Source organism: Enhydra lutris, unplaced genomic scaffold, assembly GCF_002288905.1.
Source record: "Enhydra lutris kenyoni isolate GAN:26980312 unplaced genomic scaffold, ASM228890v2 scaffoldscaffold15, whole genome shotgun sequence".
NCBI classification, from domain to species: domain Eukaryota; kingdom Metazoa; phylum Chordata; class Mammalia; order Carnivora; family Mustelidae; genus Enhydra; species Enhydra lutris.
This window is the reverse complement of record NW_019154099.1, coordinates 2,809,236-2,831,361: the sequence shown is the minus strand read 5'-3', so window position 1 is coordinate 2,831,361 and position 22,126 is coordinate 2,809,236. Positions and strand designations below refer to the sequence as shown.

Sequence of the window (22,126 nt, the reverse complement as noted above, 5' to 3'; positions counted from 1 at the left end):
ACAACGTGTTCCCCTAATGATCCCCCATGATCACAGTTTTTTAAAGTAACATAGATGGCTCACGGTGTAGTGATTAATCTATGATCAGTATTGAATTAATTGATGGTAATGGAGTTGGGAATTTTATGTGGCCTTGTGACTTGATGATATGGTGTCAGTCGTCATACACCCTCCTCCTGACAGGAATCAGATGTGTGTCCATCAGACTGTTGCCTCGTGGCAGTTCTGTGGCACTGGGCCATGGGATGAATGTGAGATGGAAGAATGGCTGGCTGGGCAGCAACCACTCCTATCAGGAAATCTAAGCCAATCTTATGTCCAGCTGAAAAAGCAAGCCAAGAAAACAAAAGCAGGGGCAGTATTACAGTCTGAAATGAATACTGGCATAGAGTCAAGGGATTGCTCAAAATGGCGGAGAAATTGAAGATTGAGTTCCTTATCCTATAGGTCTAATTTGATCTTCCAAACATGAGACAACCAAGAGGAACAAATTTGACCTCCTTCAATGAATCTAGCTTTGGAAGTCTTTTCACTGAGTTATCCTTGAGCCCTGGAATTCAGGATTCTCGCTTTTCCTTGGAGGCCATGATGAGGGAAGGGTCTGCCCCTCCTGGGGTGGAGAGCTGAAGAGCAGGTCTGCCGGGAGGGAGGCTGCCTGGGTATGCATCCTAGTTTCCAAAGATACGGCTTTGAGGTCAGACCTCTCCCTAAATCCTGGCTCTGCAGCTGGCTGTCTGATATGGAGCAAGGTCCTCTACCCTTTCTATAATTTAGTGTCCTCCTCTGTGAAGTGGATATGGAGGCCTAGTGCCAGCCAGGCTTATCATGTTTTTCTTTTGCTTCACTACAGTAGTGACATACAAGCACTTTCTGTATTTTAAAAACAACACTGTGTCCTTGCTCACATCCCTCTTCACTTTTTTTCAATCTTCTTAGGAAGACCACAGTCTAGCTTTATAGGTTTCGGACCTTTGTCCAACTGCAGGGCCCACTGCTGTATCCAAAACCTTCCTGAAAGAACATAAACAGAAAGTTGGTGATTTCATGCCAAACATAACACACATAGTGTTTCAGAGAAAACAAATAAAAAAAAATAGAAGATATAAAATCTTAATTTCCTCTAATACAAGTAGACTAGAAAGATCTGTGAATCTACTTTGAAACCTTTCTCTTTTCATATTAAAAAAATTGTAGCGACTTTCCAGTTTCATTTTCTTTTACATTATTATGATCTCTTCCGGGTCTTGTGTACTTTCCAGACGGTACTATGGCTCCATGCAGCTTTGTGTCACTCAAACCAGTCTGGCTGGTCACAGAGGCTTTCAAAAGGCTCTGCCACTCTTCCTCAGTGTATATGCTGCCCCAGAACCGCCAGGATGAGAAGCTGTGGAGGCTGACAGTTGAGAAAGGTTGCACAAGGGCCGTGTGCCCCCTGGCCTTTTCTCCAGGAGTAATCCTAACATCTGGGCAGATGACTGGCTTTAGCCGAGAGTCTTGTCCAAGAAAATCATGATCTCAATCCCTGATGGCTCACTCTGGGACTGACCCCCAGGAGCCTCCCGGCCGCAGTGAAGGGCACAGAACACTTCCTGACACCCTTGACCTCCCCTCCTTCCCAGGCTTGAGGATGAACAAGGGAGGAAGAGCAGACTTTGGCCTCAGGCCACCATCAGTTTGTATCCAGGTGTAGTCCGTGCAGTCTGGGGGCGTTAAACTGCTCAGAGCCTCAAATATAAAATGGGAGTGCCTCTGGCTGTGATGTATTTGGTGGCAGGCAGGTACAGCTCCGGCAGTGACAGCCTCACTTGGACAACAGGACAGCAACAGGGTCATGGAGTTAACCAAGTGCCAAGGAAAATGGCGTGGGGTCTCTGGGCAGCTCGAGCCTGCCCTCCCCCTGTGCTCCCTGTCTGGAATGGGGGCAGGAGCACAGACCAGCCACATGCAGAGGAATGAAACTGACCAAGCAGTGTGTGGCACCTTTTTATTTAGTCAGTCTTTATTTAAATGTGTGTTTCGAAATAGCTTATTAAATAGGACGTTCTCAAATTTCGATTCTCACAATATTTACAGTGAATTTTGTGCAAACATATTTTGACTGTGAGCATCTTGCTCCCCCCCTTTCCCATTAATAATTTACAAATTTGTATCACACAAAACCCCAACTACTTCATTAATGCCTCTTAGGCTCCAGTTTCCTTTCTGATGGGTACTGAACTAGAATAAGGACTTGCAAGCAAAGAACTAATTCAAGCCCAGAGGAAATAAAATGTTTTATTTATCAAAGGCCTTGCTTTCCAAATAGAAACATGTGTCCTAAGATGTTGTGGAACAGTGTTAGCAACCGAATAAACTTACAATGGTTATTGAGCCTTCTCTCTCTCTTTTTTAATATTTACGGTCTTCTCTTTTAATCAAATAAGTAAAACCAGAAAAGTCAGATTCTAAGAGACTCTGGACTGTCAGGAAACATTATAAAAATAATCTGACTTCAGTGAGTAAAGAATGAAGGTCATCAGTTGGCTATGGGCTGACCCTCCACGTTGACGCTGGCCAGAACGTGTCCCTCGGGGCCCACTCTATATGCCTCAGGAGTCCACGCTGGGCCCCTGCCGAGAGGGGTGAAGGCCTGCCAGCTAATTCTTCAGATAGAAAATCTACAGAGGGCACTGATCCTGGAGAATGACCCCCGGAGAAGCACCCTTCCCTCTCTCGTGGAGAAACACCTGGTTGAAGAACACAGCACACGATATTCTATAAAGCAAGCGTCCTTACAGAAGGCCACAACTCACAACTTGGAAACAGAATTCTGAAAAAATACACATTAATCGTTATACCCCTAATGTCTTGTAAATATAGCTTTAAAATTTCTTTTTATACACTTGATCTCTGAAATAAACCACAGCCTTTTTTGTTGTTTTTGGCCCATGCCTTTTTTAAAGAACACAAATTAAGTCCTTACTCATACCAGTATGCAAGAGAATATTTGAGACCATATTTTTGTAGGTTTTCTACCTTTTTGATGAAAGCTTTGATGGGAAACTAGAGTGCCAGCTAATTAGAAAATAAACTGAAAAGATAAATTTTAGTCCTCTGAGAAGTTTTTCACACATTTACTCATTTGCCCTCCCAATGGCAATGTTCCCTTGTCTATAAAAGCGGGCTAACCCCCTGGACCCACGGTTTTGTACACGTGAGGCATCCCAATGCAATGATTCCTACTCTAAAGCACACTTTCACCATGAAAGAATTCTCCCATAATGACAGGAATGAAATATTCCAAACATTCCCTAATACTCCAGGAGTCAGAGCGAAACGACAGTGTTTATTACTGCTAGAGCTGTGGTCCTACACCATCTGTTCCAAGTTCTCAAGTGAGCAGGTCATACCCGCGGGTCCCCTATGTCCCCGTGACCCCTGCTGAGCTGATCTGTCCTACTTTGGCCAAGCCAGTTCCTGGCTACCTGGGCTGTGGATGCAGGGGGTATGCCAGGAGTGGGGTGCTGAGGATAACTGCTCGGAGGGGGCTCAGGTCATTGAGTGGGACTGTAAGCAGAGAGAGGCCTGCGCTTCCCTAGGAAGTTAGTCACGGTCAAAAGCAGACAGGCAGGGAACAAGGACTTGTGATGACTGAAAACACAGGCCTCGTCTCGCCAGAGCTTTCAGCACCATGAGAAATCCGTATGTCAAAAACTAATGATGTACTGTATGGGGACTAACATAACGTTAAAAAAAAGAAGAAGAAATCTGTACGTCCAAGTGCAGACGGGTGGAATGGCTTTGCGCCTCTCGCCCCCACCCCCAGTTCTCTGAGAAGAATATAACCTTGAGGGCTTGGGGATGCCCATCATTCAGGCTTCTACTCGGTGGCCTGTGGTGACTCAGGGCTCGGGTCTGCAAGCCCACGGCCCTGCTGCCTTTTGTCAACAAAGGGTTAAAGCTGTTTTTATCAACGTCTAAGACAGTGACTCTGATTTCACATAAATCATCACAGACTTGATTCAAATGAATACATTATTCTAGGTTAATCATTTTTTTCATTCAAATGTTTATATTCCATCTACCCTGAACAATGAATTGAGAAAAACCAGGTATCTCCTCCGAAGCCTTCCCGAGAACAATTACTTTTTGAAATAACACTTTCTGTACAAACTGAACAAATGAGACAGTGACTGTGGCGGGAGAGTGGCTGAGACCATCAAGGGGTGGTTTTCTTCAAGTCCCTGATCTGTTTAATCAGGTAGTTCTTCTCATCACTGAACTGCTCATCGTCCGTCCTTTCCTTTTGGAAGCTACTCAGAAACTCAATGAGTTTGGGCTGATTTTTTAGTAGGATCTCCACAATAGGCTGTGTTTTGTGAGGACTGGCCACAAACACCTGAAATGAAAAGAAACAAATACCTCAGACAGGGAACGCACACCAGAGACAACACAGACCCTACTCGGGGTCCCCGTGCTACTTGTGTTGGTAAAATACAGAAGCCCCACGTTATGCTTCCCTATTGATGAAAATCCGTAGCTCCCCATCCAGAGCCTGTTCTGGAGAGCCAGCTGGGAACTCATCAGCGCTACTGTGAACAGTTTTTACTTTTACTTTGTTTTGATTTTTTTTTTTTAAGATTTTATTTATTTATTTGACAGAGATCACAAGTAGGCAGAGGCAGGCAGAGACAGAGGAGGAAGCAGGCTCCTGGCTGAGCAGAGAGCCCGATGCGGGGCTCGATCCCAGGACCCTGAAATCATGACCTGAGCCGAAGGCAGAGGCTTAACCCACTGAGCCACCCAGGCGCCCCACTTTGTTTTGATTTTAAATGTCTTAAATGTTTATATGTTTATATGTTCTTAACGATACAATCTTTCCAACAGAAAAGAACATCAGACACCAATATACTCACCAACAACTTGAGCAGATTTTTGCCATTTTACTTCTAATCTCTTTTTAAAGGAATAAAACACTAGAAATAGATGCAAACTCTCACTTTCCATCTGCCCTCATCCCCTTGAGCAGCGTGCTTCCATCCCGAAGCATGTTTTTATCCTTTTTCTCCTATGACATACGTGTGTGTGTGTATACATACACCTACACACACAAACAACATGTAGTATTTGAGTGCGCTTTTTTTTTTTTATAATTTAGCTTTTGAACAGGTAATATATTCATTGGGCTGAAAAATTTAAAAAAGACAAAGATGCAGAGTTCCCCTCTCATCTGCCCTCCCTGGAGGTCACCAACGATATTCTTTCCTTATGAATGTGGAGGTTTAAAATTTACAATTTTCCAGCCTCCATCTCCCAGAGATTCCAACTCAGCAGATCTGGGCTGGAGGTCTGGCATTCTGTATTTTTCTTTAGTTCATAAAAGATTCTTACGTGCACTCCTGTTGAAACCATTATCCTAGGCTAGTAACTCAGCTGTACTATAAAAGACAGCAATGGCTATAATAACAGGACACAGTAACTCAAAACTATAATACTGATTGGTGTAATGTTTCTCAATGGACACACTTCTAAGTTAGATGGTATATATATGACGACATGAGAAAACCCAAAAAAGTATGTGACTCTTATATACAGCTCTATGGTTTCATGTTCTGGGCATCTCACTCCTCTGAAGGGTTGAGTGCTTTACCACCAGGGCCCCCTGCACCATCCCAGACTTCCAGCAGTGCATCCTCTAAACATGCTATGGACAAGGATGGGTTATGGGGGAAAGTGAAGGCTAAAAACTTGAGCCCTCAATCATTGCTTGATCTCAGCAATCATGAAGAAAGAAAAGAATACACAGGATGTTAAGGCCCTATGAGAGGGGAAGAAAAGGCTGTGGAGTGTCAAAGGAGGTGAACATAACATTAGATTTCTGAGTTTACTGTGTGACATGCAAGCTCATCCATGAATCAGATTTTTCTGATTGAAAATAGCCATTTAAAAAAAAAGGGTCCAGCAGAGAAAGTGAACATAACATTCGCTTACTTATATATATGTAAGTTCCTAGGGATTTGTCCATTTCATTTACATTATCAAATTTGTTGGTTAGATTACACTACAATTATTCACAGTATTCTCTTAGTGATTTTTAAAAATTTCTATGAGGGGATTGAATTGGTTCCCAACAAAGAAAAGCCCAGGACCAAATGACTTCACTGGTAAATTCTACAAATTTTAAAGAAGAATTAACAGTCTATTTCAAATTCTTTCCAAAAAATAAAAGAGAAGGGAACACTTCCTAATTCATGCTATGAGGCTGGCCTTAACCTAATGCCAAAGCCAGACCAAGACATGACAGGAAAACTAGAGACCAATATCCTTTATGAATAAAGATGTAAAAATTCCTCCCTAAGATACAAGCAGCCTGAATCTAACATCATATTAAAAGAATTATATGCCATCAACAAATGGAATTCTAGAAATATAAAGGAGGTTCAACATAATAAAATCAATCAATATCATACACCATATGTATGGGGTTGAACTGTGTCCCCTCAAAAATATGAATGTTTAAGTCCTAATCCTTGGAACTTATAATTATGACCTTATTACAAGCATAATCAAATCCAGATGAGGTCATACTAGATTACGGTGGGTCCTAATTCAATGAGTAGTATCCTTATAAGAAGAAGAAAAGTAGGACAAAGAGACACATGGGGATGCACAGATGTAAAGATGAAGATGAAGACAGATATTGCAGTTACGAATCCAAGGAATCCCACAGATTGCTGGCAATCACCAGAAGCTAGGAGGTAAGCATAGAACAGATTTTCGGGGTGAACCTCTCCAAAAGGACCCACCCCTGCTGAGACAATAAACTTCTGTTGTCTTAACCCATTCAGTCTATGGTACTTCGTTATGGCAGCTCCAGGCAACTGGTATCTACCTCACACTGGAAACAAAAATTAACTCATAATCAATCAAAGACCTTAATATAAGAGCTAATAAAACTTTCAAAGGAAAATATAGGGCTCTATCTTCATGACCTTGGATTCGGCAATGGTTTCTTAGCTATGACATCAAAAGCATGAACAACAAAAGAAAAAAACAGATAAATTGAACATCAAAATGTAAAACTTCTGTGTATCAAAGGACATTATCAAGAGAGTGAAAAGACAGCACACAGCATGAGAGAAAATATTTGTGAGTCATATGTATGAGCAATGCCTAGTATCCAGAATATATAAAGACCCCTTACAATTCAACAACAACAACAACAGCAGCAGCAAAAACTTTTTAAAAAGGGGTAAAGGACTTGAACAGACATTTCTCCAAAGAAGATATGTAAATGGCCAATAAGCACATGAAAAAATGCTCAACATTATTAGTCATTAGGGAAATGCAAATCAAAACCACAACGGAGTGTCACTTCACAGGCACTAGGATGACTACAATAAAAAAACCTGAAAACAACACAAATTGGTCAGGAAGGGGAGAAATTGGAACCCTGTACAATTACACTGCTGGTGGGTGTGTAAAATGGTGCACGCTCTGTGGTAAGCAATTTGGCAGTACCTCAATCAATTACACATTTAATTACTGTAAGACTGAAAAGTATGGATTAAACTGTGGATTAAAATAATTGAAAAACTCTGTTCAAATAAGAACTTGTACACAAATGTTTGTAGCAGCACTGTTCACAACAGCCAAAAGTCCATCAACTGATGAACAAATTGTGGCATATCCATACAATGGAATACTATTCAGCCATAAAACTGATTGAAATATTGATCATATTACAACATGGGTGAACCTTAAAAACATGTTAAAGAAAGCAGACTCAAGAGGCTATACAGTATAATTCTATTTATATGAATTACCCAGGAAAGGCAAATCCATTGAGACCAAAAGCAGATTAGGAGATGCCAAAGGCTTGGGGTATGGGAAAACGAGGAGTAACTGCCTAATGGGTTCAGGGTTTCCTTTTGCGGTGAGGAATATGTTCTGGAACTAGATAGTGATGATAGTCATGTAACACTGTAAATATGCTATATGCCGCTGAACTGTACACTTTAAAATGGTTAGAATGGTGAAGTTTAGGTTACTACAATACAGTAAAATTGTTATTTATATATGTTTTAAAAAGGACCCCTGACTGGTTTACATTGTTAGAATGCCTGACCTTTATATCATACCTATCAGCAGTATGTCAGAAAATCCTTTGCTGAAGCCAAATTCGTGGTTCCTGTGGTTACTGTTTGTTTACAAGGGAGCTGCTGTGAAGTTTTAGGTAGAAATTGTCTGGCATTTTGTGGTAACTCTATAAATAACTCATAACAGTCTTTATTTCTAAAAAAAAAAAATTAAATATATTGGACAAACTAAGCTTCTCTGTTTCAATCCAAAATAAATGTGAAATGTAGAAGAGTTTGGAGTCAGGCGCCACTGGATTGACTACACTGACTCCCCACACTGTACCCCTAACAAATGTTAAATTTGTTTTCTGGTTTTAAAATTTTCTTATTTTAATTCTTCATGGCTCTTGAACTGTGCTGCCTCTAAAGAGAGTTGTTGATTAGAGGCAGCGAAGGCATCAGTGCACAATACCCTGGGGTGGGGGTGGGGGGTAGGGGGGAAGAGGTTGGGCTGACCGCCCCAGTGAAGGCTGGAGATGAACCAGTACCATAAGGAATGCACTTCTGAATCAAGGTAGGATGAACCAAATCTTCTGAATATCATGTCCAGTATAGGGAGTTTCTTGTTTTTTTCTCTGCTGGACCCTTTTTCTTTCTTTCTTTTTTTTAATGGCTATTTTCAATCCATCCCCAAACAAGTTAAACAAATGGAACTACCTGTGGCTTCTCTTTGTACAGTGTGGTCTTATTGGCTGTATCCCTTAATTTACACATATTTCAGAAATATGATTTATGGAGTTCTCAAGCATGGTTAGAGAAAGGCAAATATCATGACCACAACTCAAATATTTTTAACTTAGAAAACTACGAATACTTTGCTCGCTATTTTAAACCTGAATGCTTTTTATGAAAGAGTAAAAAAAAAAAAAAAAGAATGTCTTACACACACATTCATTCATTTCATTCAAATTCTATTTTGTCAAGAGGGATTTGCGCTAGACAAGGCATTGGAAGGCTCGTTTTCCACTTTGTTTACCTTACTGTCTGTGAGGCATGCTGTAAGCCTAGAATGCTTTGTACGTGGATTTGAAACTGGGGCTCCCATGACCGTTACATGGAAGTAACTCAAAGCAAAATTTCATTCCACTGAAGTATAAAATAAGGCCTTTTCTTTCTAAAGGCTCACCCTATTGAACGAATACGAGCTTGAGCAATGTAATGTTTAGAATATCTTGACGTAATTCGTGCTGGTGTTGATCAGAGACAGTAATTTTTTCCTGTTTAAGAAAGAAGGACCTGATTCCTACCTCTGTAAGCTGGCAGATGTCTGTGAGGCCCCAATGAGCCCCCAAGAGGACCAGACCAGGCCCCACCACCTGGGCAGGGAGGAACAAAAACCCTGGGAAGGAAGGGAGGATGGAGGAGGAGAGCAGGCTGGAAGTTCAGGATGCTCTAAACATCTCCAGAATCTCCTGAGATCCTCCTCCTCCTTAGGCCACCATCCTTATCATCACCCTGACTAGGAAAGTGACACATGTAGAAAACTAGGAAAACAGAGAAAAGAGACACAAAGAAGAAAGAAAAAAAAAAATCTCTTAAATAATTCCTCCACCCAAAGATAACCACAGTGAACATTTGGTGTATATCCTTTTATTCTGTGCATATAGTTATATGTAAATATATTTTAAACAAAACTGGGCTTGCATTGTGTACACGGTGGTTTGTAAATTGCTTTTTCACTTAATATGTTCTTAATATTTACAGCTTCTTCTTACATTAAAGGAGCCAATCACCATTTAAAGGGTAGTCAGGGCTGTAATAATAGACATTATTGTTCTGACAACTGCTTTGGCATTTTGGAATCCAAGTCTTTGGGATCTACAAATTGCACACAGCTGTGGATTACATACGAAACTACAAATTTATTCCAAAATTATATGGAAAAGCCACTTTTAAAAATGTCTTATTCTAATAGTATTCACATTTCCTATTATAAATATTACTAGTCTTAATTTTCCTCTATCTTTTAAACTAAGCAATAATATCATAAATATGCAGCCTCAGGATGATCAAACCAAACCCTGAGTCATATATTTATACACTTTTTGGTGATGTTGATAAAGTTGGTCACTAAAACCCATTACAAGCCTTTCTATAGATAAACATAGACTTGATTATTTTATGAATTTTTATTTTATTTTTAAATATTTTATTTATTTATTTGACAGACAGAGATCACAAGTAGGCAGAGAGGCAGGCAAAGAGGCAGGCAGAGAGAGGGGGAAGCAGGCTCCCTGCTGAGCAGAGAGCCCGATGTGGGGCTCGATCCCAGGACCCTGGGATCATGACCTGAGCCAAAGGCAGAGGCTTAACCCACTGAGCCACTCAGGTGCTCCTATTTTATGAATTTTTAAAGAAAGTATTTTAAAAAGTAGAAAAGAGAGGTGAAGTCAGGTTTCACTTTTTCTCCTCCACCACTCAGTGAAATAAGGGGAAAAAAAGAATTCAGATGAAGGCATGCCACCATTGAGCACTCTGCGCTATTTAGAATAGTTGACGAAACATTAAGTTGATATGAACACTTTTTCCCTGTCCGTTAACATTTTTTAGAAAAAATTACTAATATTATATCAGCTTAAAGCTGATTCCTAAATTTACCTGGCTCAACGGTTTTCTCTGTCAGTAGACTTAGATTTGGTATATTGTGACTGGAGTGGTTCGTGACAGGTCCTTAAGGAAGTGGGTAAGGAAGTGGGATGGTTAGGCTTTCACCAAATTAATTTGTAATTCTGCATTCTTTTCAGCAAGACCACACGGAAATGATTCTCAACTAGGATGTTTCTTGTTCTGTATCCTTTTTTAAGGTGAATTGTCAAAAGGGCCGTTGTATTTTGGAAAGGGTGAGGGTGGAGCTTCTTGTTTTCGTGGAAAGAGCTATTGCAGCCAACTGCTAGGATCTGAGTGATGGAGTAGTACACTCGGGAACATTTCTGTCCCGGCCATGCCTGAGTTCCAGCAGTTCTAAGAGGTGAGCCAAAAGGTGCAGACCACCCCATCCCCAAGGATGGTAGGAAGTAGCATCATGGTCTTTCTATGAAGGAAGTTAACAGCGAAAGGAAAGGGAGCTCGGCTCATAGCTGATACTTGAGTTCCTATCAGACACATCTCTGGAAAAGCCAGGATCACAGAGACAAAGGTCTCCAGAACCTAGTGTCTTAGAACCAGACTACTGACTTGAATGTAACTCTTGCACTTTTACAAGTGAGGAAATGGATCCAGATGGGTTTGCCCAAAGTCACTGGTGGCAACTAAGCCAGGACGAAGACCCAGGTTTCTTGGCTTCCATCCAGCACTTTCCCACCACACCATCCTGCTTGTCCACAGCACAAAAAAACATGAAATGGTATCTCATTCAATTCCTTGAAATTACCGGCAAGCTAATGAAAATAATCTGGCAAAGACATTTTTAGCAGTGTGTTCCACATTTTTTGCACCTTATGGAAGGTGTTTTTTTGGGGGGAAAAAAAACAACTATTAATACACAACTGTGAAAAAAAAAACCTCTAGGACTCATTACTTTTTCTAAATAACAAAATATTGTATTTGGCAAGTGAACAATTCAGTTCATACTCTGATGGTGGAAACATAGGGTACACGGTAGGCCCAGTTCATACACATACAAGTAAACAAGTGGTCAGCTATTTTTAAATGCACCTACTCTGTCCAGTGATTAGAGGATCCAAATTCTGAGGACGGAAGTAGGTTATTTCTATTTGACCACCCACTGAACATGTCCATAATACTGCATTTTTGAACAAAATTAAATGAAGCTTGTTCTCATCTAGGAGGATATATTAAAATTCCATGGGAGCTGAAGGACATGACACACAGCCTTCTACAGTTTCTTGAGCGGTCTTGAGAGGGTCTATCATTTCTACTGTGTAGACATCTTCCAGTGCCACAGCCATCAATTTATGGTTCTTCTGAATTGCATTTATTTTGTATGAAATAATTCTGACATAGAGCAGAGTATAACAAAACATATCACACTCATGTTCCCACTATGTGCTCTATCAAAATCTAAAATTTTTGCCATACTTGCCTTCAGATCTTTTAAAAAAGATTTTATTTATTTATTTGACAGACAGAGATCACAAGTAGACAGAGAGGCAGGCAGAGAGAGAGGAAGAAGCAGGCTCCCAGCTAAGCAGAGAGCCCGATGCACCTCAGGCAAAGGCAGAAGCTTAACCCACTGAGCCACCCAGGTGCCCCTTGCCTTCAGATTTTTTAATAAAATAAAACACTACAGATATAGTTGGAGGCTGTTGTCACCTCTTCAGGATACCATCCTCCTCTCTACCCTTCCCTGCTGAGGTGACTGCTATACTGAATTTGGTATTTACCAACCCCATACAGGTTATCAGACTATAACTGCATAAGTTTGAATCCATATATAGTGCTGTTTTGAATGTTTTCAAACTTTAAATAAATAATATCTTTTTAATGATTGTTTTTTCCACTCGATGTTTGGGATTTACCCACATTGATCGATATAACTCGATTAATTTTAACGCATTACTACATGCTACTGTACGAATATAACACAATTTATTTTCCCCATCTCCTTTGATGACCATTTGTGGGTTTTTTTTCTCATTTTACACTATTCTAAACAATGTTGTGATAAACATTTTTATACATGATTCCTTGTGCACATGTAGAAGAGTGTCTCTAAAAAATTGCTGAGGGGGCGCTTGCGTGGTTCAGTTCAAGTGTCTGACTCTTGATCTCAGCTCAGGTCTTAATCTCAGGGTCATGAGTTCAAGCCCTGCGGTTGGGCTCCTTGCTGGGTGTGGAGCCTACTTAAAAAAAAAATTGCTGAGAGATGAGATTTCAAGATTGAAGGATATGTGTACATTCAGTTCTTTATTTTACTAAATTGCTCTTCAAAGTGGTTGTACCAACTTACAGTATATAGACAGCCTCCACTGCCCTCCAACTTTACCAATATTTGATTTGTCAGACTTAAACATTTTACCATTACAAAGAATGTAAAATGATACCTCATTGATATTTCAATGGCAATTGCCAATGTTACTTAGTAAATGATCATCTTCCCCTATTTATTGTTCAGTTCCCCTCATCTGTAAATGACCAACTTGCCTCCTTTGCCCACTTTTCTATTGAATTCTTTCTCTGAATGATTTGTCAGTTATATGTATCACATTCTATCCTGTCTTTTCACTTTGCTTATTCTGTCTTTATGAACAGAAGTTCTAAATTTGATATAGTTAACTAAATACTTCCTATTATGTTTTGTGGCCACACAAAATCTTAGCCCATTGTTCTACCACACAAATTTTAGAATCAGCTTGTCAAGGGCCAGGAGAAGTCCTGTTGGGATTTTGAACACCACTGAATGGAATTTATAAGTTAGTTTGGTATTTGAATTGCTCTAGTGACTCTCTGGACAATACAGACCTGGTAGCTGGAAGATGGACTAAAAAAAATTTTTTTTATTAACCTCTCAAAGCAACAATTATATACCTTATATATTGCCATGTCTCTCCCATTTACAGATTTATAAATTCAGTCACTGAACAGACATTATAAATACCCCAAAAAAGCTTGGAATTCTCCTCTTAATTCTATTCCAGATATCTATCCTAAGAAAATAATCCTAAATATGGGAAAAAAAAAACCAACTAGCTGGATATAGAAAATTCTCATTGCAGCATTCTTCTTAGTAGGAAAAAAAATGGAAATAACCTAAATATATATAAAAAAGAAATGTTTAAGTAAACTAGAGTAAACAAACCCAATGACGAACTGTGCCAATAAAACTCCTGGCTCTAAAACCCATACATAACAATAATGGATTAGTGTTCACTTCTGCAAAGCATTAAGTGATAAAATTAAGATATCAATTTTGTGTACCATGTGAATATAGCTCCAGAAGAAACCGGTGTTATGGGAGCTACTTTCTATTCACAGCAAAATGCACTTAAAAAATATTTCCAAACAGGTAATAAAAATGAGCAGTACCCCAGTATTTTTTCAGTGCTTCATTTAAGGTTCAAAGAAACACTTAAGGCAGAAGGCGAAGCATTCAAATTCCAACACTCGGGATTTGGAATCTGGCTCTATCCTGATTATTTTAGTAACTTTTGGGAAACAGTATCCACCTATTTTCTCAGTGGAAAAAAGTGAAAATATTTAGAGATAGGGATTAGAAACAAATGGGCATTCATTAAAATAACTCTAGAATTTCGTCCAAGTCATGCAAAATGGAAAGACTGCCTATTTCATTTTCTCTCAAGTATAAAGGAGAGTAAACAACAGGGAGTTTGCCACTGGAAAGCGAAAAAAACAAATGCCCAGGTTACTTCTGTGGCACTTTACCTTAAAGACATGGAAGGCTTCAAACTGAATGTTGGGACTTTTATCTCGAAGGAGGTTCATCATCAGTTTGAGGTTCTCTGGCTTGCTGATGTACTTTGTCATAATGGCAAAGTTGTGTCGGTCCAGGATCAGCTCACCTAGCAGCTATAAAAACAAAAAACAAGAAACAAAGAAACAAATAAAGAAACCAAAATCAGAGATATAATCTATCTGAGAGTCATCTGATTCAAAATCTATCGCACTTTTCTCTGAAAAACAAACGATAGATGTGGTTAGGAATGTTGACGTGAAAAAAATGAAGAGTCCTTAAGTGCATCTTAACATTTAGCACAGGCATGAAAGGAGTAGTTATTATTAAGTTACTTTAAGCTTTTCACACAGTTTTGCTAAAGTTGGTGATTAATGCATTTCTGAATTTTTTTTTAAAGCCAGTCGTTGCTGAAGCTTTAAAAAGCTCTCTTTGTAGCTCTCACCCAGAGCTAGCCAGAAACGAATTTATTATTTTCATTGCTCACTTTAATCTTGCTTCCCAGCACTGCATTGCTTCTTAGGCATTATGGTAGAATAAGAAAGGATAACAAAATTGATTCTACAGTTATACCTCCCTTCCCTGAATAAATGTACTCTAGTAGCTCACTGGGGAAAACAGGTTATGTCAAGTGAGTCTTACCTTCCCCTTAACTTCTGTTACAAAACCAGCTAGATAGCTGGGGGGCAGGGGGAGATTAACCCTGAATCCATATTAAGCAACTTTTTAAAAAAGAGTAAAACAAAACATTTTCTGGTGACAAATTAATAGCTCCCTCCAAATGCAGCATTATTCCATGTTATGAGCTGAATGTCTGTGCCTCCCTAAAATCTACATGCTGAAATCCTAACCCCAAATGTGAAGGTATTGGGAGGTAGGACCTCTGGGAAGGAAGGATCACAGGAATGGAACAGCTGTTCTTATCAAAGAGACCCAGAGAGCTCTCTTACGGCCAGCACCTTGATCTTGGATTGCATAGCCTCCAAAACTATGAAAAATAAATGTTGCTTAAGCCACCCAGTCTGCGGCATTTTTGTTATAGCAGCATAAACAGACTAAGACAATTCAAAACAAAATAAAAATATCCAAGAATAGTCTTCAACTAGCAGCACAGTTGGCTGTTCTTTACTCATAAACTTTTATTCTCATACAGGGGTAGCAATTCCTAAAACTTCAGCAACAAGGCAGCTGAAATGTATACCCTTCACAGAGTTTTATATATGATCTACTTATTTTCGAATTCTCCTATTCACCAGACTTTTTCTGGATGCCTCATGGTACTGATGCTTACAGAAATCCTGGATGGGCGAAAAAAGCACATGGAACTATGGGCTGGCTGTCTATCACAATACAGTCCAGCAACAGAACCCAAGAGATGTGCATGTAGTGGAGAGTGTGTGTGTGTGTGTGTGAGTGTGTCTGGCTGCCAGTAAACAACGACCTTGCCTGTGGTGCATCTTTTGTCTATTTAACAAATACGAACTACATACCTTAAGGTTATGTTAGTGCACAGAAATAATGGTTGTTAAATATAAGACATAATGACCACTGTTGGATGTTAGCTGGTCAGTCTCAAACACGGGACAGTAGTCATGTAAACTGTTCATCTTCATTGTCCTTAATCTCTCTGCATCATCTAAAGCTAACTGAACACTCTTCTGGAAACTTCTTTGCTCTTGGTTTCAAGGCCACTGCATTCTTCTGGTTTCTTATCTCTTGCAGCTTGTTCCTTTGCTCCTGTGTTACTGTTCTCCTTCCTTCTGCTCTACACATGTAGGCGTTTTCCAAGTGGTATACGTGAATCTCTGATCTTTCTTCTCTCTCCAGTCTCATCTATGCCCATGGCTTCAACTGTAACGTCTAGGGAGATGTCTCCCAAACCTACATTTGGAGTCTCAGTTTCTTTCCTGTCCTGAGGTCTATACCAATGCTTCTAACTGCCCGTCTGGTGGCCCAGTGGACCACTTTGCTGGCCAGTCACACTCGGCATCTCTGAAACCAGTTCCTTCCCCTCGTTGTTAATGACGCCATGGCCAGCCAGCCTCCTCGGAAAGAGCTGAAATCTTCCTTGGCTCCTTCTTTCCCTTGCATCGAATCTACATCCAAGGTCCGCCAATTTTCTGTCTGTAAATGTCTCCAACATTCTTCCTTCTGCTTTTATTGCCAATACCCTCTTTGCAGCCCTCATTGCCTCTCGCCTGCTCCTGGGCAAGCACGCTGAACAGTCCCTTCTTCAGGCGAGACCCAACCCAGTCCCTCCTGCTTGTGCCAAACGCACCTTCCTGAAGCTCAGCCCTATTCATGTTAGTAATTCCACCGAGAGAGTACGAATAAACAAATGAGTCCCTGGATGCCTATGGATTCGGGGGAGAAAATTAAACTCCTTAAGATGGCATTCAAAGGCCTCTATGCTCTGGAGTCGCTTCTGCTTCCTTTCCTTGCAGCTCCGCTTACTCCTCGTTGTTCTGTCTCTGTGGCCTCACTCTCCTTGACCCCAGTGTTTCCCCCAGCTTTATTTAGACATAATTGACAAAACTGCCTATATTTGAAGAGCACGTCATGATGATTTGAAATATATTTACATCGTGAAACCCTGACCGCGATCCGGTTAATTAACACATCCATCCCCTCACAGCTGCCCTTTGGTTTGATGTGTGATGAGAGCGCCTAAGATCTTCTCTTGGCAAATTTCAAGCACTCAGCACAGTACTCACAGTACTATTCACTGTAGTCACCAGGCTGTACATCAGATCCTCAGGACTTAGTCTTCTCATAACTGAAAGTGTGAACCCACTGACCAACACCTCCCATCCCCCTGCCTCCCAGCCCCTGCGAACCACCATTCTACCCCTGCTCTGTGCTCTGTTTCTCCCCAGCTGTACTCACTCTGCCTTACAGTACAAACTTACTTGCCTCTTTGGAACATAAGTTCCGTGTGGACACGTATGAACTCTTGTTTGTATTTGTCCCCTTTACAGCTTAACTGTGTGATGTGTGTGGGTGCTGCTGGGGAAATAAAGTCCACAAAATGCAGAGAAGAAAGAAAGCAGTTCGATGATTGAATAAGCGTATCCGCAACACAACATTATAGGTAATCTGTGCAAAAGACATTAGGAAGACAGATAAAACTCCACCTGATTTATATGGCCAAGCAGCCATGATCCCCTACATACGTGTCTTCTCAAGATAAAAGGTAAACCATTCCCTGTCGGAGGGCTTGACAGTGCCTTTCGCTATGCACCCCTCACAGTTCCCTCTGAACCCACCTGGCCACTAAGGAAGCTACTTGCTTTAGCTAATTGCCTTTATTCAGGTAATGAAGAGAATCATAAAACTCTTATGTCTCTGACAAGCAAATGGTTACAGCTCCGAGAGAAGCACCAAGGGTAATTTCCGCAACGGCATCGGGGACACAGGCGTGCCACATTCCTACATGTTTACATGTCAGCAGGATGGCTCCCAGACTCTCAAAAAAAGACCCAGCCACTTTTGGTTGTAAAGCTGACAGAATTTATATATGTGTCTATGTATGTAATTTATACCCACTTAAGATTTACATGGGCATTTATATAGCTATGCTTCATTGCAGATATAGATCTGTATATCTACCTACAGATTCTATATTGATATAAAGACATTTTTATATAAAACATATGTAAAAATCAAATATAATACATATCACATGTATACAAATACATATATAGTACACGCATAAACATATCAAAAGGTCTTTCAACAATACATTGCATTAAAAAAAATTTACCCTTAGAATTTGTGCAAACACACACACACTCAAGAATTTGCTGAAGTGACATTTATAAGTTAAATTCAGATTAAGTTAAGTCACTTTAATTTTTATTACAAAGGGATGCCTACATGTAATACATGTTTTATCCAATCTGTCCTTTGCTAATATAATTTCACTGCTTTTCTAAAACAATCAATTGTGTTAAATCATTTGACCAACACTGACTCTTTAGCCATTAAATGTTCATCTATTTTAATTAATACTGACAATGACAAAATGCTGCATTTCATCTTAATACAAAGCATTTAAAATGATAAAATGGAAAAAAATTGTTTTTAGTTCTCTATATTAGATTTTATGGGCTTCAATATTACAGAGTAAAGCCGAGCACAGCAAGTAGAAATAATGAGGTTTTTTTTAAACTTAGTGTTTCAATGAAATTGACCAGAACCAGAAACAACCCCCAAAATTCTACAAGCTTCTTTTGATTTATATAAATCTTTCTTGCTAGTAATTAAATGGCTCTGAAGATAGTAAGAAATAAATTCCTAAGCTCTGTCATGTGAGGGGAAGGAATTTCTCTGTTAATCATTTTTTATTGACACCAGGAATCTAAGCATCCCAAGGTAGTTCAGGAAAATTTAGAATATGATTACCAAAAGACAGCTGGAAGCAAGGGGAGTCAGAAAATAGCCTAGCTTTAAGACAGCTTATCACTTACAGAATACTGTAAGTATGCTCTTAAAAGAATCTAAACTCTCTTATTTTCTAAAATGATGAAACATCTATGTATAAAATATTACAGAATTCGGAGATATAAACATGGCTGGGTCAAAACAGAACATATTGCTACCACAGACCTAATTCTCAAAAGGAAAAACCAACAGTGCACCAGCAGAACTCTCCAAAACAACATTTTTCTATTAAGGACAGGAGTACACAGCTCTCTCCTTGAATACAGGGAAATAAGACCATTTTGGTGATGTCTCTGCCTATAATCTAGCATTCAAAAAAGCCAAATCTTTAGTACCCATTTTAACAATTTCTGCATTCTTAGATATCCTTCATCTGCCTTTTACCAGTTTCCTTCCGTGTCCAACCAGTGCTTGGTTTTACCACACTGCAAATAAAATATTTGTGAGACATGCCACTGTCAAAGATTTTAGGCAAGAGTAGCAGCCATCATAGTGTATCTGGGTGGATTAGCAAAGAACAGGAAAGAGGCCTTCTGAGTGGGCTGGGGCATCCGTACGTAAGGAGGAAGCACAATCAAGTGGGAAAGGAAGCGTTTCAGTACGCCACGTGGACTCGGTTGCTCCTTGCCTGTGCTGCTGGGTACAGTGCGGAGGTGTCTGGCCACAGAGCCACGCAGAAAGGGGGCTGGGAAGCGGAGAGCCAGGTGGCAGCAGATAGCAGTGAGGAAGGAACCTTCTCACTGCCCTTTACTACCCACCAAATTTCGATTCCATATTGTACCAATCACACACGTGCTGAATTAACAGGCTTCTATTTTCAAGTGCAAATGCATCTGCCAGGGGCTGATGACACCTTGAGAGCAAAATGAGTGCAATGGGCACATGAGTAGGAAGGGATGACAGCGTAACATGAAGGAAGAAGTGAGAAGAAGGCCCGGAAGGGAGATGGTTAGAGGAACACCTGTTAGCTTTGTAACTTCACTTAAGGCCCTAGAGACAGTCAATCAACAGAAAAATTTCTATAAGCAATTCCTGTCACTGTTGAAAATGGTACAAGGATAAATTCTAAAGTCTCTGACTCTCAGCTTTCTTGATCCCACTATAGTTCCATAGCCTTAGTTCATACCAATGCTGCTACTTTGGTTCAGGACCTTATAGATTACCACTAAAAAGAGGGAGGATTTAGAAAACGTATGAGAGATCTCAGAGCACTGTTAGGTCTGTTTACTGTTCCGTTTCTCCTTCCCTCTGAGGGCAATGATGTCCTATAATACAGACCAGCTCCCCTGTTTTGGCTGTGCTGTAAAGCCCTTCACAGATAAGGAATTCTGTTCTTCAGGTATGCAGCTGCTGCAACAGGATGCAGCCTTATCTTCAAACGCTCTTAAGCTTTCTGGACCTGGGAGAGCACGGCATGATGTCACTGCCTTTGTCTGAAGCTCGATCTCCTCAATCCAGGCTCCAGCAGCAAGAGCAGTGAACCCAAGGTATGTTTTGTTTTGTTTTCTTTTCTTTCTTTCTTTCTTTCTTTTTAAAAGATTTTATTTATTTATTTGACAGAGAGAGAGGGAGAGATCACAAGTAGGCAGAGAGGCAGGCAGAGAGAGAGGGGGAAGCAGGCTCCCTGCCGAGCAGAAAGCCCCATGTGGAGCTCGATCTCAGGACCTTGAGATCATGACCTGAACTGAAGGCAGAGGCTTAACCCACTGAGCCACCCAGATGCCCCCCAAGGTATGTTTCTACGTAGATCACCGTGTATGGGTTTCCACACAAGGGGAAACTCAATAAAGAGTGCTGAATGACTGGCTGAAATTAGCATGCTGACCCCCAACCCCCCCCACCCCCCACCCCCCAACAGTGGGTAATGCTGGAACAGCAAGGGCACAAATTCAGGGGAAGGCGGATCACGGCTAAGGCAAAATCAGGGGTAAAGTGAATTGAGAAAAATGTCACACAAAATACACTTTGTTTATCACTTCAGTTAAAAGTGTATTCAAGGGGCCCCTGGGTGGCTCAGTGGGTTAAAGCCTCTGCCTTCGGCTCGGGTCGTGATCCCAGGGTCCGGGATTGAGCCCTACATGGGGCTCTCTGCTCAGCAGGGAGCCTGCTTCCTCCTCTCTCTCTGCCTGCCTCTCTGCCTGCTTGAGATCTCTGTCTGTCAAATAAATAAATAAAATCTTTAAAAAAAAGTGTATTCAATTTTTAGAACCAAACACATTATTCTATGAATGTCATTATCCCAACATGTAAAACTAATGTGTGATGTTTAGTAAGCTCAAAAATCATATAAGTGCTTGACGAAGCCAGTCAATTAATACCTGCCAATAACATTCTTTGGACTATCTGAGTGGGATCTGAAGGGTAGATAGAGATGCAGCTCTAATGGACATCCCACTCCCACTGGAGCAGTCCTACCTCCTCTTGACCAAATGCCTGCTTCCAGGCACTTTTTTAGAAAATTAATTTATTTAGTTCAGGCCAGGCTGGGAGGTAGGGGAGGGGCAGAAGGAGAGGGAGAGAGAGTCCCAAGCAGACTCTGTACTGAGTGTGGAGCCCCATGTGGGGCTTGATCTCAAGACCCACAGATCATGACCTGAGCCGAAACCCAGAGTGGGACGTTTAACCGACTGTGCCACCTAGGTGCCCCCAAGAGGGAAGGCTACTCACTATGTGGCTCTACTTTGCTGGGCTGTCTGGGCTGGGGGACAGTGAACTTCCACAGGCATTTCATAGGTGATATAATCTCCAATAGCAAATGCCACACAAACACCCCATCACCTGTCATCACTTCCTATCCTTATACCTTCCTTAATTGTTCTAAAATCACCTGAAAGTTATATATTTATCTTTTTATTTATGTATTGTCTGTTCTCCTCCAACAGAATGTGAAGTCCACTGGGGTGTGACTTAATTTTGTTCTTGGCCGTCACTGTAATGTTAGGAATAGGAGCACATAAATATTTGTTGACCAAATGGAAAGCCCTATCACTCTCCTCACCATCCCCAATAATTGATCCAACTAAGCTATTCGCAAATAATTGGGAATTGACTTTATTTTCTTTTCCAGCTGGTGATACCATCTTTTAACCTCTTTCCAAAGTCTGTTTCAGTGTAATAATACTAGCACTTTTAAAAAAGCACAGTTTTGGGTCCATGATCAAGTACCCAAATTTATTAAAGATTATTAAAGATT

At 40.6% G+C, this 22,126-nt stretch overlaps 1 protein-coding gene across 3 annotated transcripts in view; it reads right to left on the bottom strand.

Moving 5' to 3' along the window:
• Positions 1-2,406: 2,406 nt before the first annotated feature.
• The window catches only part of LOC111147045 (calcium binding protein 39 like), a 114,277-nt gene continuing 94,557 nt past the window's right edge, over positions 2,407-22,126 (bottom strand). For all 3 annotated transcript variants that reach the window (XM_022502908.1, XM_022502909.1, XM_022502907.1), the window contains 2 exons: positions 14,463-14,606; positions 2,407-4,378 (listed from right to left, as the gene is read on the bottom strand). In XM_022502908.1, the coding sequence (XP_022358616.1) occupies positions 4,199-4,378; positions 14,463-14,606 (324 nt within the window). In that variant the 3' untranslated portion in view covers positions 2,407-4,198. The remainder of the gene's footprint in view (positions 4,379-14,462; positions 14,607-22,126) is intronic.